General features: G+C 41.4%; 2 protein-coding genes across 10 annotated transcripts in view; one reads left to right on the top strand and one right to left on the bottom strand.

Moving 5' to 3' along the window:
- Positions 1-346: 346 nt before the first annotated feature.
- The window catches only part of LOC125258071 (paramyosin-like), a 44,873-nt gene continuing 19,273 nt past the window's right edge, over positions 347-25,946 (bottom strand). The window contains exons 3-7 of one of the 2 annotated variants that reach the window (XM_048174893.1): positions 2,079-2,293; positions 1,819-1,973; positions 1,242-1,699; positions 963-1,159; positions 347-870 (exon numbers count right to left, since the gene is read on the bottom strand). In XM_048174893.1, coding sequence (XP_048030850.1) covers positions 673-870; positions 963-1,159; positions 1,242-1,699; positions 1,819-1,973; positions 2,079-2,293 — 1,223 coding nt within the window. In that variant the 3' untranslated portion in view covers positions 347-672. The remainder of the gene's footprint in view (positions 871-962; positions 1,160-1,241; positions 1,700-1,818; positions 1,974-2,078; positions 2,294-25,946) is intronic. The other variant, XM_048174894.1, reaches the window with a different exon arrangement.
- LOC125258063 lies at positions 9,982-25,077 on the top strand. 8 transcript variants are annotated; one of them, XM_048174879.1, is made up of 8 exons: positions 9,988-10,101; positions 21,443-21,519; positions 21,675-21,734; positions 21,934-22,881; positions 23,280-23,531; positions 23,786-23,991; positions 24,143-24,596; positions 24,932-25,077. In XM_048174879.1, exons 4-8 carry the CDS (start codon positions 22,048-22,050, stop codon positions 25,043-25,045), a joined length of 1,860 nt encoding a protein of 619 aa, XP_048030836.1. In that variant the 5' UTR covers positions 9,988-10,101; positions 21,443-21,519; positions 21,675-21,734; positions 21,934-22,047; the 3' UTR covers positions 25,046-25,077. The 8 variants fall into 8 exon arrangements, 5 of the variants coding, with proteins under 5 accessions (XP_048030836.1, XP_048030837.1, XP_048030838.1 ...); XM_048174880.1 differs by lacking the exon at positions 9,988-10,101 and adding an exon at positions 15,794-15,927; XM_048174881.1 differs by lacking the exon at positions 9,988-10,101 and adding an exon at positions 21,184-21,353.

Raw genomic sequence — 25,946 nt, 5'->3', positions numbered from 1 at the left:
TGGGCAGAAAACTACTTTTAAACAGGAAAAGACGGAATTTTACCGTACATATTTACAGTGGGCCTATTCGGACGGGATTAGTATTACCTGAGGTAATTTTCCCGGACCTTCTGAAATTGTCCGTAATGATTACCGAGATGGCACATTCGGACAGGACTTAAATCACAGAGAAGCTCTGGTAATAATTACTTTACCCCCACCTCCCCATGTAAAACTAATCCCGTCCGAATAGGGCTTTACTCAGTCATTTCTTTCTTCATCCAGAAATTTTACACATAAAGAAATGAATAACACTACAAATCTGTTTGAAGTAATGTTCACGTCACATTATAAAGACTCATATCAGTGGTCTAATCATGAAAGCTTTTATTTCAAATGAAGCAGGTCACTGTAGACAACATTGAGATCACATGACCAGATGAACAGCCTAGGCCTACTTTTATCACCCTTTGCTATTAGATACAAAAGGACTTAAGGCATCTTGTGAAATTGTTTACCCTGGTGAAGCAAGATTACCCAGGATTCTCTTTACCCAGGGCTTAGATCTATTTTAATTGTGAAAAGCCCTATAGTTACAGAAAGCTCTAATCAACATGACAGGTCAGAGCTGATATGAAAGAAAGCAGAAGCATTGCTGCACTAATATTTCCTGGTAAATCATCTTTGTAGATCTCACAGCGTAATGGCTGCCGGATTGACAGTGTTTGGTCTGATTTTCTCTAGTTTCTCTTTCACGCTCTGATACTCTTTCATCCGCTCTTCTTCAGACAGAGATGAAGGACTGACCTCCAGAAACCTGTAGGCATCATTCGCCTGAATGCTGAAGATTTTGTTGGCATTCATGCAGTTGATGCCAAACTTTGTCCATTCCTGTTCAAATTAAATTTAACATCAGAGGTCAGAGGTCAAATGATTTAAGAGTCTCACAACAGCAGAACTTTAGAAACATCTTCATCGTTTACCTCTTTAGCAGCATCTATGGACTGCAGGAACTCTTCCTTCATATCAATCCAAACATCCCTAGCGGAGGTCTTTTCCTTCAGTGTGTCCAGCAAAGAACCCACTTTCTCCCAGAACTTCTGAAGCTGAATCAGAATTTGCTGGATTCGGGACAGGCACTTCTGGACCTCATCAAGGTGTATGATGCTGAGCACCTGATCTGTGATGTCAGATACAGAAGTAAACAGATGAGCAAACCTAAAATCCACACGAGTGAAACAGACAACACTGAAGTGTCTCACCATTTTCAATTTTTAATTTGGCCAGATTCAGCTGATTGTCCATCAGCTTGTTCTGGATGTCACACTCTTCTTCTTTCAGTCTTTTCTGTGCTTCAGTGGTCTTGGTTAAATCATCATGAAGAGCTCTGAGCTCATCTTTCATTGAAGTGTACTTCATTTTGTAAATGAAACTAATAATACTTTCCAAAAATGGCACAATCATAGAAAATATAGCAACATCTGTATTTGTCTGCGTCTCATTAATTAATTCATGTATCTCTGAGTTTTTCTCCTCAATCTTCTTCTCAGAATCTTGAATCTCTTTACTGATGTTAGCATGTTGTGCTTCCAGATCATCAATAATCTTCTGAAGTTCCTTCATCTCACTGGTTTGCTGCTGCTGCTTCTTCTTGGCCTCCTCCTTTTCAGTGTTGAAGTCACTGGTTGTTGCGGCTACATCACTGTTATGTTCATCATACCTGGATGTGCATCAGATATTTCAAAATATATTTATTTATTATTTATTTTAATCATCAGCTGATTTTTATACATTATGCAAGTATTTAATTTGATAATGTTTTCCATTTCATATTCTTACTTCTTCACAATTTCTTTAACATCCATTACGATGGAATCGATCCATTCTTTGGCTCTTTCTAGGAATTTCCGTGCAAATTGTGGTTTGTTTTTCTCTGCAGCCAACTTCAGACTGGGCAGCAGCGATTTGACAAGATTGTTACTGGTTCCTGCACACTGTAAATACAGAAATAAGAGAGAAGGAGGGTCATTTCACTGTTAGTATCATGAACAAAAGTCTGGATTTAATAAAGTTGTTGGAAAATGATCATGGATGAATACCTTCATCAGAAGAGCCTCAGAAGATCCGAACAGCAGTTGTGTTTCAACTGCTCTCTTTCTGATCAGACGCTCCAGATTTGGGAAGCCTCCCAAACACAGGTAAGAGAGATGATAGAGGAGAGCCGTTCGCTCCGCAGACGGGAGAAGCTGTTGGATGAACTCTGGACTGCCTGTGGAGTCACTGGAAACAAGCTCTGAGATAGAAACCAAACAGACTGAGTCCTTTGGTTATTATATATTTTTTTTTTAGGTTAGCAACACTAAACAAGTAAAAGTGTGTTGGGGTTTTTTTGGTGGGGGGGGGGGGGGTATTTACTTCAAGCAACTAATAAGAATAATGTTACAATTATTGTCAAATTGGAAATGCATTCAGTGATGCATATTTGATATTATACATTCACATTAATGTATAGCTTCAGAAATGCTGTCAATTAAAACATATTATATCATAATATAAGTGCTAGTATGACACAGACCAATGATATGTAAATGTAGGCATCCATCATGTAGCATTTACTAAAATAGGGTTACACGACTATTAGAACTTTGTTCTGTCGTGTTCAACACTTGCAATTAAAACTTCATTAGGGCCCAAGCCACTCAGGCGCAGGAGCCTTTTGGGGGACCCGGGTGTGGCAGGGGGGCTCGACAGCGGCCCCTTAAATGGTGTCCGAAAACGTGGTCCATATATTAAACACACTGACTTGTATTTGTATGAATCTCTGTAGTCAAGTCAAGTCAAGTCAAGTCACCTTTATTTATATAGCGCTTTATACAATGCAGATTGTGTCAAAGCAGCTTTACATTGATAACTGGTACATAATTTTTGCTGCACAGCAGCTCTTAAAGAATAGTGTCAATGCAGGCAGATCAGAAGCACTGATGAATAAATGTCAAGAATACTGTTGAATATCAAATGTCAAGTGTCCCCAACTAAGCAAGCCAAAGGCGACAGTGGCAAGGAACCCAAACTCCAACAGGTGACATCAGGTGGCAAACAAGTGGCAAATAGAAAAAAACCTTGGGAGAAACCAGGCTTAGTCGGGGGGCCAGTTCTCCTCTGGCGAACAGTGCTTTATTATGATTCAGGTTGCTATCATAAGTCCGATAGGATCGCAACATTCAAAGTATTTATTCTAGTTCCATCCAGTTGAGGATCGTATTCATCACGCCGGTATGGACGGTCTGTTGAGGAACTGTGCCACTGGCTGTCGTGTTGATGAGGCCTTCACAGTGGATGATCTAGTCGACTCGATCTCTGCTGATACTTCAGGGCTTCGTTGTGGTCATGTCAAGGCGCAGGTCCTTGGTCTCAGCTGGATACGGCCCGGATCCGGTTGACTACGGTAAACCTCGGGATAAACAGAAAGACTAATAATAGCGTAGATGCCATTTTTCTTCAGATGTAACGAGTACATCTGGTGTTATAGGAAGTGTACCCGGTTCCGGCTGACCTAATTTATGCAGCCTAATAATCCTTTAACGGATTTGAAAATATAAATTGATAATGTGTTATGTGTATGCCAGGTTAAAGAGATGCGTTTTTAGTCTAGATTTAAACTGACAGAGTTTGTCTGCTTCCTGAACAATGCTAGGAAGATTGTTCCAGAGTTTAGGTGCCAAATAGGAGAAGGATCTACTGCCTGCAGTTGATTTCAATATTCTAGGTATTATCAGCTGGCCTGAATTCTGAGATCGTAATAGACGTGAAGGATTATAATGATTTAAGAGCTCACTTAGGTACTGGAGAGCTAAACCATTTAGTGCTTTGTAAGTAATTAGCAAGATTTTAAAATCTATATGATATTTAACAGGAAGCCAATGCAGTGATGACAGAACTGGGCTAATATGGTCATACTTCCTAGTTCTAGTAAGAACTCTAGCTGCTGCATTTTGTACGAGCTGTAGTTTATTTATCAAGCGGGAGGAACAACCACCCAGTAGAGCGTTACAGTAATCTAGCCTTGAGGTCATGAACACATGAACTAACTTTAAGATGGAAGAATGCGGTTTTACAGATGCTAGTAACATGGCCTTCAAATGAAAGATTGGTATCAAAGAGCACACCCAGGTTCCTAACTGACGACGAAGACTTAACAGAGCAGCCATCAAGTGTTAGACAGTATTCTAGGTTATTACGTGAAGTAGTTTTCGGTCCAAAAATTAGAATCTCTGTTTTTTCTGAATTTAGTAGTAGGAAATTACTGGTCATCCAGTTTTTTATATCAGCTATACATTCTGTTAATTTAGCGAATTGGTAAGTTTCGTCAGGGCGTGATCATATAGACCTCATGCTCTAAGTCAGGGCTGGGCAAACTCGGTCCTGGAGGGCCGCTGTCCCTGCAGATTTTTGCTCCAACCCTAATCAAACACACCTGAACCAGCTAATCAAGGTCTTCAGGATTACACACAGGTGAGTTTTATCAGGGTTGCAGCTAAAGTCTGCAGGACAGTGGCCCTCCAGGACCTAGTTTGCCCACCCCTTCTCTAAGTTATACGCCAGCTCAACAGGAAGTCAGCTATTATGGGATGTTTGAAAAACGCACGCTCTGGACTTTGATATACTCCTCCTAGGCAATTAATCCGATCACCACCAAACTTGGTCAGCATGAGGTCAAGACATTGAGCATGTAAAATTGTGAGCGGATTTTTGATATCTTGAACGGATTGGCCGTGGCGAGGCAATGGATTTATGGTGAGAAAAGGTAAACAGGAAATGTGTTATAACTTCTGCATACATTGATTGATGTTTATGAAACTTCAGCGGTGTGCTCGTTGTAGGAAGCCAATCATGGATGTGACTATTGTAAGTCAAAGTTATAGCGCCATCAACTGGCAGCAGGAAGTGTATTACTTTCAAAATGCTTTAAGATCATTTGCTACAAACTTCATTAGAATAATGTCAAGACATAACGAATGACGACCTGTAAACAGATTTTTAATATTTTTCAAACACTGTTGCCATAGCAACAGATCAAACTTCAATATTTGTTTTGAATGGGTTTAAGACACTTAGCATGCTTCAAATTGCATGAAACTCGACTCATATGTCAGGATTGTCATCCAAGCAGAAATGGGCAGGAAGGAGGGCCTCTATAGCGCCACCTTTTGAAAAAAGTGGGGGGTTAGTTTAACCTACAGTCACCAAACTTGGTACACACATTTTTCTCATTAAGCTGGACAACTTTCTAATTTACAGTCATTAGCTCTGACCAACAGGAAGTCAGCTATTTTGGTTTGAATGTGGATTTTTTCACCCTCTCTCTGTGGTAACAGCTCTCAGTGATGTGTGTCGGGTCCCCGCTATGATAACAGTGACTTTATCAAATGATAACAGTGACTTTATCAAATGTTTACAGAACAAGCGGGAACCCAGTGTGCCTGTTGCTTTCTCTATTTCTGTTTTATTACGTGATAGAAAGCCTAAAGCCTTCTCAAACCATTTGGCAAACCCATTTAATCTGCTACCTATTACACGTCAAACTAAGGTAACTGTAGAGACAGAAAGTAAGAATGTTAAGTTAGCACTTTTAAACATCCGATCACTTAAAAATAAATCACTTCTAGTCAATGACTTAATAACCACAAACAACCTAGATTTTATACTTCTAAATGAAACATGGCTTGAAGACAGTTGCAGATCAACAATCCTGAATGAAACAGCCCCTCCTGACTTTACTTTTATGAGTGTCTGCAGAGCTGTTAGGAGAGGTGGAGGTGTTGCTGCTCTATTTAAAGATGTCTATCAATGCAAGCAAGTGTCATTTGGTGATTACTTGTCTTTCGAATACTTGGGTATTGTGTTAAAAGGTGCTCCTCGCATTCTACTTATAGTTATCTACAGGCCTCCAAAATACTCTCCAGCCTTTGTGGAGGACTTTACAGAACTGTTATCAGCAATTTCCTCTGAGTTTGACTGTTTTGCTATTACTGGGGATTTTAACATCCACATAGAAAATGCAGAATTCAATATGGCAAAAGAAATCCTAACAGTTTTGAATACTTTTGATCTGACTCGGCATGTACATGGACCTACACACAATCGTGGACACACTCTAGATTTAATTATCAGTAAGGGTCTAAACATTTCATCCATTGTCATTAAGGATGTAGCGCTATCTGATCATTTCTGTATTTTCTTTGATATACTGATCTCTCCGACTGTTGAAGTTAGATCTATCTCGGTCAAAAAGCGATGCCTAAATGAGAATACTAGTGCACTATTTATGAAGGCTATATCTTTAACACCAAGCATATCTGCAGATTCTGTTGATTTTCTCCTTGATTCTTTTAACTCAAAAGTACAGAATGTTATTGATAACATTGCTCCTGTGAAAGTCAGGAATAAAAGTGGCAGGCAAAAATCACCATGGAGAAACTCAACAGCAGTGCAAAATATGAAAAGACAATGCAGAAAAGCTGAGCGCATGTGGCGAAAGACAAAACTTGAAATCCACTATAACATCTATAAAGATATCCTTCATGCTTTCAATGTGGAACTATGCAAAGCTAGACAGACCTTCTTCTCAAATATTATAAACAGAAACTTAAACAACACCCGCACTCTTTTTGCTACTGTAGAGAGACTAACAAACCCCCCAAGTCAGATTCAGTGAAATGCTCTCAGACAACAAATGCTGTGAGTTTGCTTCCTTCTTCTCTGAGAAAATTAATAATATCGGGAAGGCGATCAGCACATCCTTGAGCTGCACTGGGGTAAAACAGATCAGATCACAACCTCAGAAAGTAGCTAATATGTCTTTTTTTTTAAACAATTGACGGTAAAATTTTGGAAGAAACAGTACAGCACCTTAAAACATCAACCTGTGCCCTTGACACACTTCCCACATCTTTTTTCAAAAGAGTGTTTAACTGTTTAGAAGCAGATCTCCTAGAAGTGGTAAACGCCTCACTTCTCTCTGGGACTTTTCCAAAATCCCTGAAAACTGCAGTTGTTAAGCCCCTCCTGAAAAAGAGCAATCTGGATAACACCATATTGAGCAACTACAGGCCAATCTCAAATCTTCCTTTCATAGGCAAGATCATTGAAAAAGTTGTTTTCAATCAGCTGAACAAGTTCTTAAGCTTGAATGGATATTTTGACAACTTTCAATCTGGTTTCCGACCGCATCACAGCACAGAGACAGCACTCATAAAGATAATAAATGATATTCGCCTAAACACAGATACAGGTAAATTATCAGTGCTGGTTCTTCTCGATCTCAGTGCTGCGTTTGACACTGTCGATCACAACATTCTTCTTGACAGGCTGGAAAACTGGGTTGGGCTTTCTGGGATGGTTCTTAAATGGTTCAGGTCATACTTAGAAGGGAGAGGTTATTATGTGAGTATCGGTGACCAAGGGCTCTATAATACACCCGGCGCAATGCAACGCAAGGTGCAGCGCAAGTGTGTTTGCTAGTTTGCGTCCGGCGCCATTCGCGTTCTCCCGTTCAGCGCCACGTCCTTAAATTAGTAAATGCATTTGCGTCAGTTAGTGTGCCCATGGGCGTTCTGGTCTAAAAAAGAGGTGTGTTCAGGCGCATTGCTATTTTAAGGAGCTGAAAATAGACTGCGCCATAGACCAACTCAAACCTGGTCTAAAGTCTAAAGTCAATGGCGCAATATTTTTTTGTTAGAGCGCGTTGGTAGAAACTGCGCCTCTGGGCGCGTCCACAGTGCGCCTTGACTTTGCTTATTACACACAGGGATGCGCATCACACAAACATGCCAAATATTAAAAACAAAAGGATTACAGTGTAAAAGAATATTATTGTGTAGGCTACATAAATATAATAATGTAATGATGAATAGTCATTACGTGTATTAGAATTAGGCTACCTATTTTCAATTCAGCCTATTACTACTTATAATGATGAACGAAACTGGCTAATTAATTGAACAATCGTGCCAATACACACATATATATTAACTGACTCATCGTGCGGAGCTATTTGAAAGCCTGCATCCAACGCAGACGACTGAAAGATTGACTGGCCACTTAACAGGTAATTTCAGCAAAACATCACTCGTTGAACTCATCAGTTGAATCGGTGTGTTTAATAAGTCAGTGTATTTTTATAAGGTAACGCTTTAGATTACAGCCCGGAAAGTACTGCGTAATTACAACGAATTTACAGCATAACTTTCAATAATTATAGTGTAACTATACAGTAAGTATGTGTAAGTATAGGGGAACAATATGTAAAGTATTGGGAATAAAGGGGTAACAACCAGGAAAATAACAAATTATTTATACTGTAAATATTTTATATCTAAGGGGTACTTATGACATATAACTAAGGGGTAAATATGACATTACGGGCCGTAAATTAAAGTAGAGCATGTTACCCTCTTATTTCATGTAGTTACAGGGTAATTAATAAAATGCAAACAATCTGATATCACTGACTCCGAAACCTTTATTTGAAAAACAACTTTATTAAAAACAGGTCTACAACGCTTATTATTCATTTTTTTAAATCAACTTTTCATTTCAAACTCTAAAGTCCTGACAGAAAGTAACAAGTTTTGTCCATTTTTTTGGTTGTTGTTGTTTCTCACTTGGCTTCCTCCTGCTCGTTTCTCAGCTGATGAATCTTAAGAAGGAATCTCATTGCTGTTCTGTATTATGAGAAAATACAGTACACCCAGAAATTTTCTCATGGTTTAGGCTATTCATCTTGTTGTGGGATGTGTCTTCAACGTGTTTAGTTTAGGACAGCTCAGTGTGTTTGTGTCAATGAGAGTGAGTGAGTGAGTGCGCGTATCCGAGGCGCGCCCCTCCTCTCCTGTCTGATCCCCGCGAAGCAGAGGAAGAGTGTGTGTGAGAGGGAGACGGTGACCGGTGCAGGTAGTTAGCTGTGTGCAGCGTATTTCAGTGCAGCCAGCAAAATAAAGCACCTAAATTCTTCGGCAAGACGGCCTCTTTGTTTTTTTTATGCTACCATCGCACTAAGCAGCGTGAAGTTTAGGGAGTTAACCCCGGGAGGAGAACTTCCGGCCCTGGAGAAGACGGATCTCCCCTGTGTCTCCCAACCACGGTTAGGAAACAGAAACAGGAAAGGTTAACAATCTTTTCGCTTCCGACCAACTGTCATCAGCGCCTGCATGAGAGTCGACTTCGCGTTCGATGAAGCACATTGAAATGAGCAACGTGAAGCTTTCATGACGTTCTCGCGGGAGATTCGTGTGAAACTCGCGCGAGAACTGCCGTCTCTGTTATTCTGTCTTGTTTGTTTCTCATTCTCATTATCTGTTATTCTGTGTATTTTGTTGTGAGCATTAATAAAAAAAAAATAATAAAAAAAAACAAAAAAAACGGACGGCATCCAACATCTGCATGAGTTTCTCGGCACGCCTACGTCACGCTTCAAGTTACGTCAAGCATGAACTCTCAACCCTCGCATGCACGCGCAGAAGACAGCTGGTCGAAAGTTTTAAAAATATTAAAATATATGGTATTTTTCTTACAAATACGTATCGTTTCACTTCAAAAGACATTGATTCATCCATTGGGGTCGTACGGATTACTGTAGTTATTGATGTATGTGCTGTTTGATGCTTCGACTTTTAGGAACACGTGAGCTTGCATTATAAAGCGTTCCCAGATGATTTATTTTTTTCCTAAAATCCTTTTTGTGTTCATCTTAAGAAGGAAAGTCGTATACATCTCAGATGGCATGAGGGTAAAAGATGAGTAAATGGTGAGCACATTTCCGGGTGTACTGTGTTTTCTTATAATACAGAATAGCAAATGAGATTCCCTCTTAAGATTCATCAGTCAGGGATGTGATTTTTCCGGATTAATCCGGAATTCCGGATTTTCCGACCTGAAAATGTGACCTACGTGAATCATGCAGATCTGTAAAAAAAAAAAAAAAAAAAAAAAAAGGGGGGGGGGGGGGGGGTTTGGCCGTCATCTCACAGCCGTCACCATGGTAACCCGGGACGGAACCACAATCGCGGGATGCGCAACAAGGACTGTATCGTGACAAGAACATCGCCGGATCGGATGATCTGGGTATGTATTATTGCTTGTGTCTATATATAACCTATAAGTTACTAATTTGACTTTGTTGTCGATTGATTAGATGATCGATTTTGATTGATTTTCCACTATGGCAGGATGTTTAAGCTGCATTTAACATTAACTTAGCAGCTAACGTTACTTGTATTTGCTAGCACTAGCTATAGGGATGCAAACAGCGCGCTTTTCGGCGCCCCCCGCTTTTTTCATGTCAGTTTGGGTGACAAAGTCATCTGGAGCCATTCCATAGCTTGATGTGAGGGACATAAGTCTATTTACATCATTAAAGTTTACAGAAACTCGTTTTCCCTCCTCTGCGGCTGTCAATCATAGTCTCCATTCAGTAACGTTATTCAAACAGCGCGCGCGCCTCTTGTGGTTACAGCAGGATGCACGTTAAAACTCTCTCCAATATGATATATTCACATTATAATGCTTGATCTGTGGATAAAAGGCTGTGGATTTGCATAAAATTACTTTATTTTAAATTGTTGGAGTTTGTTGCTGTTTTTAAACGACTCGCTACCGTGTGCTTGTTAGATCACACACATCACAAGGAATCGGCATCAAACGCGCACAATAACTGGAATTTAAAACTTTGAAGAAACAAATGATCAATAAACTGTTGGACAGATAACACTAGGATTTGTGCGCTCGACATTTCTTGGCTTTGTGCCGTGAACTTTTAAATGCGCACTTGTATGTTATTTCTGTGTAGTGTAGTGTAGGCTATATAAATATAAACACTTCTGAATTCTTGACATTCATATATAAATATATAATTGTGAAATGTATGATTGCCTGATTCAATTTTATAAGAGTACTAATAGTAATTTGTTTTTATTAACATGTTTAGATTTTATAAAATTACTGTGCAGATTTTTTAAAGAATTACTTTTTGCTGCTGATTTATACACTCACTAAGTTTAATAAAAATACATAATAAATTTATGTAATATTTAAAGTTGTTAACTGTAATTTATCTTACACTGCAAAATAATAATTTACAAAGGATTAAATTTATCACAATTATGTAAGTATCTGGATATTTGACGTGGGGCGAGGGCTTTGAAAACCTCTCTCTCAAATGGGCCCGGGCTGATTGGGGGCCCGCCCACGGGAACGAGGGAATGAATAATTCGTGGCCACAATAAATATATTTTTTGTATGTATGTCATGAGAAGTAATTTGTTGTTGCTCCGTAATTTCTCATTTCTCCGTCGTTTTTTTGTGTGCATTTGTTATTTTTTGCACCCTGCGGCTGTGGTAGAACTAACGTTACGTGCCGTCATTTTTTTTTAATGACGGCTCATCACGTGCAAACGCTGCATTGCAGCGCCAAATAAAAAAAAAATAAAACAAAAAAAACAACACTGTGGGCCCTATCTTGCACCCAGCGCAATTGACTTTGTACACCGACGCATGTGTCATTCCTATTTTGCACCCGCGCAAAGCTCGCTTTTCCCTCCACAGAAGCACGTCGCTAAACTAGTGAATGAACTTGCACTCCCTGGGTGGTTCAGCGCAAAAAAGGAGGCGTGTTCCGGCGCAAACAATCCCTGGTGCTATTTTGCTGTTCCATTAAACAATTGTGCCACTGACCAGAAAAAACCTAGTCTAAAGTCAGTGGCGCGTTGCGCGTTGTTCATTATGCTATTTTAAGGGCGCATGCTTGACCATAATGTATAGCGTGCACAACGCGCATACACTTTGCTCATGTAATCTACACAGATGCAACAGTTATTTTTGCAAATCATAAATTGTTACATTAAAAAAATATTAACACATGAGATGACGGAAATCATTGTGGTGTGCCACGAAGATGTGAAAAAATAGGCATAAATCTAGCTTACAAATTATTCAGGCTAATTGTAGTAATTAAGGATCAGACCTGTTTGCCCAATAGTGGCAAGACATATATGTATATAAGGACATCAGTCTCCTCGGCTGTGAACCGCTCCTGGCGTGCGCCTGGTAAATACGCCATAATAATAGCAATCCATAATGGAACTTGTGCACCTGCTTTTAAAGGGAATGTTGGATGACACTCTGATTGGTTTATTTCACATTACGCCCAAACCACACCTATGAATAATGAAGCTACTTCAGACCAACCCATTTTAGATTTGCGCCGGGCGCAAGAGCCATTTATCCCGCCGGGAAAATAGCAACAGCGCCGAGACCCGCCCACAAAGTTGCTTGCGCTTTGCGCTTTGACACTTGCGTTTCAGATCGTTAAAATAGGGCCCTGTGTGATGAGAGATTAGTGGCTAGCTAACAGCTTTAAACGATGGACAAATACAAACATAAAAGTGGGGCCTTAAAGAGGAAAGAGAGGGTGGACAAGTTATTCGTGACACAAAAACTACCCAAAATAGACAGTTTTTTGTGCCGACCTAGTGCGAATGACACTGATGTCGAATGTGAGAGGGAAGTTTCGTCAGCTAATATTAGCAGTTGCACGTCTTTGGATGAGAACAACAATGCAGCTGACAGCTTGATGAGGTTCCAAGTGTCGGGAAGTGAAGAAGCAGCCGCAGACGAGCCAAAAGCTGGATATTCGGCGGGAAATATGTCAGCGAGTTCCACAACAGATAAAGGACAGTATCCAGACACACTAACAGATGGGCAAGTAAAGCATTTTATTGTGTCACAAGGTTCATGCAAACCCCCCGGTCCATTTCCTCGAGATCCATTGCAAGGAGACCGGTGTTTTTCGACTAGTTTTTACTCCACCACAACAAAAGCTGGTATTCAGCTACCGCGATCTTGGTTGTGTTACTCGCCTAAGCTTGACGCTGCATATTGTGAACCATGCTGGCTATTTGCTGACCGCAGTCACAAAAGCTACCACGTGGCATGGACGCAAGGGATTAGAACATGGCAGACCCTGTCAAATAAAAATTCCAGGCATGAAAGCGCAGAGTGCCATGTAGCAGCTTGCAGTGTTTATGATCAGTGGCGTCTGCATGGTACTATTGATGAGGCGTCAGAACAGCAAATCCGTGAACAAGTTAACTTTTGGAGGCAGGTTCTTGAACGGATCATTAATGTCACTTTAACTCTGGCATCAAACAACCTTGCATTTCGGGGACACTTCGAAAACAATGAAAGTGTCAACAAAGGTCATTTTCTCTCCATCATCGACCTACTGGCCAAGTATGATCCATATTTGAAGGAGCTGCTCAGTCGCCCTGATGGTTCCGTTAAGTATCTCAGCCCACAAATCCAAAATGAACTTATAGGTATACTCTCTGAGACTGTCCAGAAAGAAATTATCAGTGAAATTAAGGCTGCGCCGTTTTTCTCAGTGATCATGGATACGACTCAAGATGTATCTAAAGTGGATCAGATGAGTCAAATCTTTCGGTATGTAACCATAGAGAGAGATAGCCAGAGTGCTGCAATGGCTGTGAAAATCAACGAGTCTTTTTTGGGATTCTTGCAAATACCTGACTCGTCCGCAGGCACAATAGCCAACGAAATTATATGTTCGGTTGAGGAAAAAGGTCTCGATATTTCGAAATGCCGTGGCCAAGGATTTGATGGTGCCACGAATATGAGCGGCATCTATACGGGAGTTCAGGCAAGGATACAGAAGAGACAGCCAAATGCAACATATGTACACTGCACTGCCCATAATTTAAATCTGGTCCTCAATGATTCAGTCAAGTCAATAACAGAGCTGACAAAGTTTTACAACACCATGGAAAAATTGTGTTTTTTGCGCACAGTATGAGGTGGAATGTATTGGTTGAGATGACTGAAAAACTCACTTCGGGTGTCACGCTGAAAAAACTGTGCGCTACTAGGTGGGCATCGCGCAATGATGCTGTGTCTGCAGCCAGATACAGATATGTTGAGGTGTTGAAGGCCCTGACCAACATTTCACTTACCAGTAAAAAGGCAGATGAGCGCAACGAGGCCATGGCTTTGATAAGGCTGATGGAAAGATTTGACTTCGTTTTTATTATAGTCTTTCAAAGTGAAGTCCTGGAACAGATCAATGTAATTTCAAAAATGCTTCAGGCAAAGGATGCTGACCTTCATAAAGCTACAGAGTTACTTGACACTGCCATCGCGGAGTTGACAAGGTTCAGAGAAAATTTCGAGGAGGCAAAAGTAACCGCAGAATTCATGGCTGAGAAGTGGGGAGTGAAACAAACCTTTGAAAATGAAAGAATTAGAAGGGCAAAGCGCCATTAAGATGAATTCTGTCAGGACGAGCGTCTGGCTGATGCTGAAAGTTACTTTAAGGTAAATGTATTTAACGCTTGCCTAGACATCATCATTTCCCAGCTGAGTCGGCGATTTTCAGCTTTGCGATCAGTTGCCGATTTGTTCAGAGTGGTCCAGCCGCACATACTTGCAACTGAGGAGAAGAACGCTATATACGAGGGGGCACAGAGGTTAGTGGAGAGATACAACCAAGACTTGTCTCCAGCCCTTCCACAACAACTGATCGCATTCCGTGCAGCCTTTAAAAGACAAATCTCTGGGATGACTACAGTTCAAGATCTGGCCAGTTTTTTGATTGTTGAGAACAACTCTATCACATCTAGCTTCAGTGACATGTGCACCGTTTTAGTTCTCTTTCTTACTATCCCTGTTACTGTTGCTGCAGCGGAGCGCTCTTTTTCAAAACTGAAGCTCATCAAAAATTATTTGCGGAGCACCATGTCGCAGAACAGACTATCAGGACTGGCTATTCTTTCCATCAAGAATGAACGAAGCCGTGAATTAAACACCAGGGACATCGTGAATGAATTTGCTGAAAGAAAGGCCCGGAGAATGCAATTAAAATGAGTGAGTAGTGCTGTGTTTTTACATTTTGGGCCGCCGTGCCAAGATTGTTTGTATTTTTTGCATGCAGTAGTTTTTTTTTTTTTTTTATGGTATTGTTTGGTATGGTATTTTTTATACGCTACATTGAACGTCTATAAATGTCCCTTCAATGGAGGGCGGGGTTAGGGGGGCCCATACAATTTTTTTTGCATATGGACCCGGGTCTGACTTGCTACGCCACTGTGTGTTTGCATCCCATAATAAGATAGCTAAGTTAGCTACTACTAGCCACCCTTAAAACTTTGCTGTATGAATCGTTGTATGATGTATGTGGTTACTACCCACAGAGTGGTGTTTTAGTTTAATCGCGCAGCACTTCTGTGCCTGTCTGTTCACATGAGGAGCCCAGTGACCCCGTGGATCCAATATGTTTAATGGCAGAGCAGACATGGAAAGTATTAACTTTCTAAGCTATAGCAAGTGTTATTCCATTCTGCGCTCGCGCACCTCTGCTCTAGTTTTCAACCTTTCTGAAGAGCGGATAGACATACAGTACATAGTCAAACATGTAAAAATGAATATATTTTCTGATATGGATTCTTACATTCTAATGAAAATTTTCCATTATTCTTGATTTCCAGCATACACAGACTCATGGCCAAGCTAGCACTGAACAGCCCTGAATTAAAGTCTATCAAACAGGGGGTCAAGAATCGGTTCAAATGGAGCTGGTTGCTGGAGACTGTCCAAGTTGAGGGAAACACTTTCTCACTCAATTGCTTTAGCAAAATTAGAGAACCAGGCAAAGCTATTTGCAACATTTGCAACCACCCTATTAACTATGGCACAAGTGGGAAGATTGCACTCCGGAAACATATGATGCATCCAAAACATGTGAAACTGTGGAAGATCCAACAGCAGAACATGCACATTGAGATCGCACGAGCTGATAACATCATTGTTGCGGCTCCGCACAACAACTCGGCGCAACCCAGATCAATTCCTCCTCTATGCAACCGTATTGCTCAGGATCAAGTAAGTGTTTTCTGATTTTGTAGTAACTCTTTTCAGTCAACTCTTCTCTTCTTTTTTACTATGTTTGAAACAGGTGTTTATTAACTTAGACATAACTAGAGGTGGACTGAATTTAAACAAATCTACCAATTTGCTATCAAAAGCAGCAAATAAGATTGCTTCCAATGGGGAGAATACTCAAAAACAAATACTCCTACTACTCCTTTAAAATAATTGTTTTGACTACATTATAATCAGTGAAGATGATCAGGGGCGGACTTTACCATTAGGCAAAGGTCGGCAATTGCCTTGGGCCCCGAGCTACCTAGGGGCCCCCAAAATGCCCCATTAACTTGCTTAAAGATTTTTTTTTTTTTTTTTACTTCGTGCAAAATATATATTTCTAAAACTCCATTTGCGAAAAATGGCATCAAATCATTAGTGTCGCAGACAGGATGCCCCCCCCCCCCACCTCACTACATTGGACTATTCCATTATTTCACTTACTGCGCATCTGCGAAAGTGACAAGGCTGTAATGCGCCAAAAAACTGACGAAGAAGAAGTGATTGACAGTGATAGACAGAGTGTACAGAGAGAGAGTATTGACAGTAAAAATGAAGCAAAGCTACCCAAGCGGTGCTGAAAAAAGGAAGAAACAGGAGGAAAGCAAAAAGTTTTTAGCAAAATTGCCGAAGTTAACAAACTTTTTTGTGATGCCCGGCCCCGCTGACAATGACAACAACGCTAACACCATCACGACTGTTAGCATTGCTGCTAGCGTGGAGGAGCTACCCGTTGCCGCCGGCGCCGACAGTGCTAGCCCAGGCTGCTCAAGCGATATTGCTGCTAACGTTACATGCACGGCAATTTTACAGGATGAGGAGGATCCTTCAACTGCAGCTGCAGGGAACAAAACTTCCGCGTTCACTTTCAGTGACAGTGATAATAATGATGACTACGTCTATGACGAAAAAGACGACAATTCCATTTCCAATGAACAACTAATGAGTACTAGCAGTCATTCTGACCAATGTGTTACACTTGAACTTGAAGATGACCCAGCACTCTGGCCAAAACATCTCACTGACAAAGAGCGCTGCTCAATAGTGCAGAGAGGCCCAGTTCAGAGCAAGGATAGAATTTATCCTAAAAATCAAGAGGGCAGAAGATTTACAAACAGCAATTATTACCTGCAAATGAAGAATGGAGAAAAAATAAAGAGGTCCTGGCTCGTGTACAGTGAAAAAAATGACTGTGTTTTGTGCTTTTGTTGCCGCTTGTTTGGTAACCGAGAAAAGGCCACTCAGCTAAGTGCAGATGGGTTTAATTACTGGAAAAATCTTTCTGCACACTTGAGACAGCATGAGAGGTCAGCAGAACACATCACAAACATGGATGCTTGGCGCAATCTTTCACAGAAACTACAAACCAACACAGCTATAGATCAGGTAAACCAAGATCTAATTGCTCTTGAAGTAAACCGCTGGAAAGAGATTTTAAGACGACTTATTGCAATTGTAAACTATCTGGCAGAGCACAATCTTGCATTTCGTGGCCACTCAGACAAATTGTTTGAGGCTGGTAATGGAAATTTTCTTGGACAAGTGCAATTAATGGCTCAGTTTGACCCAGTGATGCGAGAGCATCTGAGGAGAATTCAGGCAAAACAGCTAAGTGACACCTATTTAAGCAAGAATATCCAAAATGAACTTATTTCCCTTGTGGCAAAATGTACAACTGATGCAATTGTAGAGAGAGTGAAAACAGCCAAATACTATGCAGTAATTATGGACTGCACTCCAGACCTCAGTCACAATGAGCAGCTCTCAGTGGTGCTACGAATTGTTAATTGTGAATTATCAAAGGGTGTCTCCATCCATGAGCACTTTGTTGGATTTCTTCAGGCACTTGACACAACAGGAAAAGGCTTATGTGAGACATTTTTAGGCCAACTAGAAACACTAGGATTGGATCTTTGCAATTGTCGAGGCCAGTCTTACGATAACGGGAGCAACATGCAGGGTAAAAAGCAGGGAGTCCAAAAGAGAGTGCTGGAAATAAACAACAAAGCGTTATATGTTCCTTGTGGAAGTCACACACTGAACCTTGTTGTTGGTGATGCAGCCAAGTCCTCCGTGACGTCCATCAGCTTCTTTGGGCTGATACAGCGACTTTACAATCTTTTCAGCTCTTCAGTTCAACGTTGGAGTATTCTCAAAGAACACGTCAAGAATTTGACACTTAAAGCATTGTCAACAACCAGGTGGGAGTGTAGAGTTGAAGCTGTGAAAGCTGTTCGCTACCAGCTGCCTGAAATCGTGAAGGCATTAACTGCTTTAAAGGAGTACGCCACAGAGAAAAGAGATGCAGATGTTGTCTCAACAGCTGAAAGCATCTGCAAGGAGCTGCAGAAATGGCCTTTTGTGGTAAGTACCATTGTGTGGTACAATGTGTTGTTCCAGATAAACAAAGTGAGCAAGATCCTTCAGAGCCCCAAAGTTTCAGTTGAGACAGTGAGAGAAGAAATCAGGGCAGTGAAAGAATATCTTCAGGAATTTCGCAGTCATGGATTTCATTCTGCGAAAACAGATGCCAGGGAGATAGCAGAGAAGCTTGAGGTGGAGATGAGCTGGCCTGAGGTGCGTCAGAGAAGAAAAACCAAACAGTTTGAGTATGAGGGAACAGAGAAGACTCAGTCAACTGCAGAAGAGCTCTTCAAAAGAGAGTTTTTTCTACGTCTAATAGATACAGCTCTTGTCACAGTAGAGAACAGATTTTCCAACATGGAAATCTTCTATGAGCTTTATGGATTTCTCTACTCACTCGACACAATGAGAAGCACTGAGAAGGAAGGGAAGCTGGATGAATGCTGCCACAGATTAGAGCAAAGGATGGATGACATTGATGCAGAAGATCTGAAGCTTGAGGTTAAGGGTGCAGTTAGGTCATTCCCGCCACATGTCTCATCACCATTTGAGATGCTTGACTATATATATAAAGAGAATTTACTTGACATATATCCAAATTTGAGTATAGCTTTCAGACTCCTCCTCACTCTCCCTGTTACAGTAGCTTCGGGTGAGAGAAGTTTCTCATCACTGAAACTAATCAAAACGTACCTCAGATCAACTATGTCACAGGACAGGCTGTCTGCTCTAGCTGTTCTCTCCATCGAGCAGGAAGTCAGGAAGTCACTGGATATGGAATCAGTGATAGCAAGATTTGCTGAGGCCAAAGCTCGCAAGGTCAGATTATAGTGATTTAGACATGACAATACAGACACTCACTCACTCACAGACACACTCACTCACTCACTCACACAGACACACTCACTCACTCACTCACTCACTCACAGACACACTCACTCACTCACACAGACACACTCACTCACTCACTCACTCACTCACTCACTCACAGACACACTCACTCACTCACACAGACACACTCACTCACACTCACAGACACACTCACACTCACAGACACACTCACTCACTCACTCACAGACACACTCACTCACTCACACAGACACACTCACTCACTCACTCACTCACAGACACACTCACTCACTCACACAGACACACTCACTCACTCACTCACTCACTCACTCACTCACTCACAGACACACTCACTCACTCACACAGACACACTCACTCACTCACTCACTCACAGACACACTCACTCACTCACACAGACACACTCACTCACTCACTCACTCACTCACTCACAGACACACTCACTCACTCACTCACTCACACAGACACACTCACTCACACTCACAGACACACTCACACTCACAGACACACTCACTCACTCACTCACAGACACACTCACTCACTCACACAGACACACTCACTCACTCACTCACTCACAGACACACTCACTCACTCACACAGACACACTCACTCACACTCACAGACACACTCACACTCACAGACACACTCACTCACAGACACACTCACTCACTCACAGACACACTCACTCACACAGACACACTCACTCACACTCACAGACACACTCACTCACACTCACAGACACACTCACTCACAGACACACTCACTCACTCACAGACACACTCACTCACACTCACAGACACACTCACTCACACTCACAGACACACTCACTCACTCACAGACACACTCACTCACTCACACAGACACACTCACTCACTCACTCACACAGACACACTCACTCACACTCACAGACACACTCACACTCACAGACACACTCACTCACTCACTCACAGACACACTCACTCACTCACACAGACACACTCACTCACTCACTCACTCACAGACACACTCACTCACTCACACAGACACACTCACTCACACTCACAGACACACTCACACTCACAGACACACTCACTCACAGACACACTCACTCACTCACAGACACACTCACTCACACAGACACACTCACTCACACTCACAGACACACTCACTCACACTCACAGACACACTCACTCACAGACACACTCACTCACTCACAGACACACTCACTCACACTCACAGACACACTCACTCACACTCACAGACACACTCACTCACTCACAGACACACTCACTCACTCACACAGACACACTCACTCACTCACACTCACACAGACACACTCACTCACTCACAGACACACTCACTCACACTCACAGACACACTCACTCACACACACAGACACACTCACACAGACACACTCACACACAGACACACTCACTCACACACAGACACACTCACTCACACACACAGACACACTCACTCACACAGACACACTCACTCACACACACAGACACACTCACTCACTCACACAGACACACTCACTCACTCACACAGACACACTCACTCACACACACAGACACACTCACACACACAGACACACTCACTCACACAGACACTCACTCACACACACAGACACACTCACACACACAGACACACTCACACACACAGACACACTCACTCACACACACAGACACTCACACACACAGACACACTCACACACACAGACACACTCACACACACAGACACACTCACACACACAGACACACTCACTCACACAGACACTCACTCACACACACACACAGACACACTCACTCACACACACAGACACACTCACTCAGAGACACTCACACACACAGACACACTCACTCACACACAGACCAAAGAGAGAAGAAGAAAAAGACAGGCAAAGACCAAAGAGAGAAGAAGAAAAAGACAGGCAAAGACCAAAGAGAGAAGAAGAAAAAGACAGGCAAAGACCAAAGAGAGAAGAAGAAAAAGATAGGCAAAGACCAAAGAGAGAAGAAGAAAAAGACAGGCAAAGACCAAAGAGAGAAGAAGAAAAAGATAGGCAAAGACCAAAGAGAGAAGACGAGAAAGATGCAAAAACAGAGACAAGGGAAATAAAGAAATGGTCAGAAAAAAAGGGAGAGCAGGAGAAAGTCAGTGAAAGAAAAAATGTAAACATTTTAAAAGGTAAGTTATTTTTACTAAAATGATGTCTCCATAATTGATCACTTATTGTCTTGTGTGTTTCTTCTCACTTTAGTAACACAAGACAGAAGTCCAAAAACAACATGTAGCAGCAAGCAGATCCATATAGAAGATACTATCAGAACAACCAAGGTAAATGACAACCAATGACAGCTCTTCCCTGTGTAAATAGACAATACATATTATTGTACAGAGAAAATTTTATGTAAATACAATTTTACAGAGGATACATCTGTTAAACAGAATGTTGTTCTGTGTTTTTTATTTTTCTTCTTTTTTTCTTACAGATACAACTCCAGATGTCTATACATCATTGCTGTGTGAAGACTGCTGAAGAGAAGTAACAAGTAGGGCTTTTTTTTTTTTTAAATAAGGATTGACAAAAGGAGGGAAACAAGAGATGTAGAGGGCCCCATGTCTGTGTTTGCCTTGGGCCCCAAAATGTCTAAATCCGCCCCTGAAGATGATATTATAAACCTGTTCATTTAATTATTAAAAATGATTTTATTTAGGATGTATGGTGTTTAATCAAATTCTGTTTTGCAGGCACTCATTCTTGGATTCATTGCTGAAAATTCTCTTCCCCTGTCAGTCACGTCTGGGATTATTAAATTGGCTCAAGAGTTGGCCAAAGATCCAAAAGCACTTGCTGAACTGTCAATGGACAGGAAATCTGCCTCATACAAGCTCACCCATGGTGTGAAGAAGACTATCCTGGATGAAGTACTTGAGGAAATCAGAAATGTCCCCTTCTCCCTCAACATAGATGAGGCCACAAGCAAGACAAACAAAAGAGTATTAGGTGTGCTTGTCAGCTACTGGTCCGAGAAACATGAGAGGATGGTTGTCCAACACCTTGCAGCTTTGGAGCTCATATCTGTAACGGCAGAATCTCTCTTCAGTGCACTGGATGGGCTTTTTGAAAGGATGAATCTCCCATGGGATAATCTGGTGTCAATTCTCATGGACTCCTGTGCTGTTATGAGGGGCTCTAAAAATGGCTTGGAAAAGAAGATCAGAGACCGCCGTGCCCCTCATCTCCTTGACATCGATGGTGACTCATGTCACCACCTTCATAATGCCAGCAAGAAATTGTGCTGTCCTTTTGAGCGTTGGGTTGAGTCTTTGCTGTCAGACCTGCACACAGACCACAAATGGTCAGCTGACATGAAAGATGGCCTCAGAGAAATTTGCAGCATATTTGGAATCCATTTCTCGCGGCCAGAGTGCTATATTCCACACCGGTGGCTCTCAGTCTTGGATGTCAGTCTGGAAACACTGCGAATGTGGGATGCACTGGTCATGTTTTACTATGCCTTCCTGAGCAATGAAGATAAGTGTACATACAAGGACATTGTCAGTGCTATTCTACAGAAGCGTGAAGTACAGGGAACAGGCAGGGCCCGGATCAAGGAGTTGTGGAAGGAGTTGGGGAACAGGTCCAAGAACTTCACAAACGACGGGAAGATGAGGAAGGTCAGGATTTGCAAGAAGGTGAGAAAAACGCCCTAGACATCAGCTGAAGCTATATTGGTGGGGGGAGTGGGCAAAATGTAAAAATTCAAACATTACATTTACTTATTGGTTATTATCATTATTATTAATAAGATTATTATTATTATTATAGAGAATTGTAGCGTTGGAGCAGTGGATATGACACTTGCCTTTGATTCCCACTGCGACACGTTCACCAATATGTCCCTGAGCAAGACACTTAACCCCTAGTTGCTCCAGAGGCGTGCAACCTCTAACTTATAAGTAAATTTTGATAAAAGCGTCAGATTAATGTTTACATTACATTCAGCTGATTTGAGGACAAGAAAACCCTCCTTGAGCTCCACTTCTATTCAGCAGTCCTTCCCATGCTGAAACATTACGTCCTGCTTTTTCAGTCCAAGGGCCCAAAGGTTCATAAACTCCATGATGAGCAGGAGAAACTTGTCAGGGAGTTTTTATCTTGCTTCATCAAGCCAGAAAAATTAATTAACAGCAAAGGAAGGAATCTGTCTGGGCCAAAGATGAAGTTGCTTGACCTGACATCGACAGAGGCCCATCTCGCAGCACCTTTTGTTGGCTCTGAGGCCTCATCCCTCCTTGACCAACTAGGGAGGGAACACCCTGTGGTGAAGGCTTTCAAAACTAAGGTATGGTATGGCTTTATTTAGGTAAAACATTGAAACATGTCATCGTAAGATGAGAATAGCCTGTGAAAGCGAATTAAACACTTATTTCCAACATGGTCCTCAATATTAGACACGACATAATGACATCACACCATAACTATACACATTTAATTCATTTAAAAGAAAAACACTTCCTAAGCAATTTATCTTGGAGCAGGCTCCACATATACAGTATGTCTTTACTTGTTTCTTAAACTGTACTCTATTTATAAAAGGTAATCCAAGCCAACACCAGCTGTGCAGGTGACCTTCAAACAAAGCTACCTCTTGACAGTCCAACCCTAAGGACTCTGTCATGCTTGGACCCAGATGCACGGGGAAGCCATCACATTCTTCCTCATCTCCAGAAGTTGCCGAACATGTTTCCAGATGTGAAGCTTAATGAACTGGAGAGAGCTGGATTTCAACATGAAATACACAGGTGTATATAATTGTTGGAATGCCATTTACACAGATTCTTAATAAGTCAAATGTATGATTATTTTGCTAGTAATTGTATAATGTAGCCTGTTGTTTGTAAGGAATTATTTTATTGTCAAATAATGAGCTTAAACTGTTGTTTCCCATCCTAGATATGCAAGTGACATGACACTACCTCAGATGACAGAGGAGGCAAGAGTTGATTTATGGTGGAATGTTGTGAGAAAGACTCAGAGGTACCCAGCGCTCTGCAAGCTTGCACTGTCTGCACTATGCCCATTTCATGGTCCACAGGTGGAATCAGCATTCAGTGTAATGTCCAACATCCTGCAAGCCAAAGCTGCAAACCTAAGTGTTGAGACATATGAGTCCTATCAAGTGGTCAAATACAACCTGAAGGCCATGCAGGTGTCGGCCATTCAGCACTACTCCCGGAAGACAAAGGAGAGTCCTGTTAATGTACAGCTGTGCAGAAATGTAAAACGATCGAGCCAAAGGTACAGAGCTCTGCTCAGAGATAAAGAAGAACTGAACAAAAGGCCTTATCACTCTGAGAAGCCCACGGCCGGCAAGAAAATGGCAAAAAATGCCATCGTGGCAGCAGCTGTGAGTGCCAGGCGCAAATTCCAAAAGAAACGTGTAGAGGCTCTAAAACAGCTTGCTACAAAGGCTAAAGAGTCGTACAAAAATTGAGGCCTTCTTTTGACATGAAAATGTGCATGTTGCACATTTAGCTGTTAAAGTTGGGTAAAAATGCATCCACCAAATAATTTGTTATTTTTCATACTGTACAAAAAAAGTTGCACGTTGCACATCTAGCTATAAAATAAAATGTATTTTTTTGTTCAAATAAGTTGTTATGGGTCCTGCTTTACTGTCCATATTGATCCGCCACCAGTGGTATTTGGTCTCAGTATATTTTCCTGCTTTTTTGTCCTTAGCCAATCACATGCCTGATCAGTGGAAAGAAAGAAAAAGAGGATTCAAGAGGAGGAGGAAGCCAAGCAAGAGAAACGAATAAGAAGTGTTTTAACTTTAAATCTGTTTTGAAATAAGTTGTTTTTCAAATAAAGTTTTCCAAGTGATATGACTGTTTGCGTTTTTATTTATTTGTTTATTTATTTATTTTTATTAATTACTTACCCTGTAACTACATGAAACAAGAGTGTAACAAGCTCCACTTTAATTTACGGCCCGTAATGTCATACTTACCCTGTAACTACATGAAATAAGAGGGTAACAAACTACACTTTAATTTACGGCCCGTAATGTCATATTTACCCCTTAGTTATGTCATACGTACCCCTTGGTTATAAAATATTTAAAGTATAAATAATTTGTTATTTTTCCTGGTTGTTACCCCTTTATTCCCAATACTTCACATATTGTTCCCCTATACTTACACATACTTACTGTATAGTTACACTATAATTATTGAAAGTTACGCTGTAAATTTGTTGTAATTACGCAGTACTTTCCGGGCTGTAATCTAAAGTGTTACCTTTTATAATGTTACGTATTTTCGTATTGTTCAGCCAAATGCTTTAACTTCGCGCACGAGCAGATCGGTTTCTTCGCTTGAAAAGCGTTCAGCTTTTCCGACAACAAATTCCGCCATGTAAATAGCAATCCGCCATGGCGCGAGCGCATCTCGCTCTTAAAGGGAATGGGAGATGACACTCTGATTGGTTTATTGAACGTAATGCCCATTACTCATTAAGAGAATAGGGACAACCCATTTCAAAAATGCGCCCCGGCGCACGGACCGTTTTTCCAAAGTTAAAATAGCAAAAGTGGATTTGGACACGCCCTGAGTGCACCTGCGCCGTGCGCTTTACACTTTGCGTTTAGATCGTTAAAATAGGGCCCCATAAGTGGACATCCATGACATGCGGAGTCCCTCAAGGTTCAATACTCGCACCCCTCCTGTTCAACCTATATATGCTGCCACTGAGC

Source organism: Megalobrama amblycephala, linkage group LG22, assembly GCF_018812025.1.
Source record: "Megalobrama amblycephala isolate DHTTF-2021 linkage group LG22, ASM1881202v1, whole genome shotgun sequence".
NCBI classification, from domain to species: Eukaryota; Metazoa; Chordata; class Actinopteri; order Cypriniformes; family Xenocyprididae; genus Megalobrama; species Megalobrama amblycephala.
This window is presented reverse-complemented; position numbering and strand designations above follow the sequence as displayed.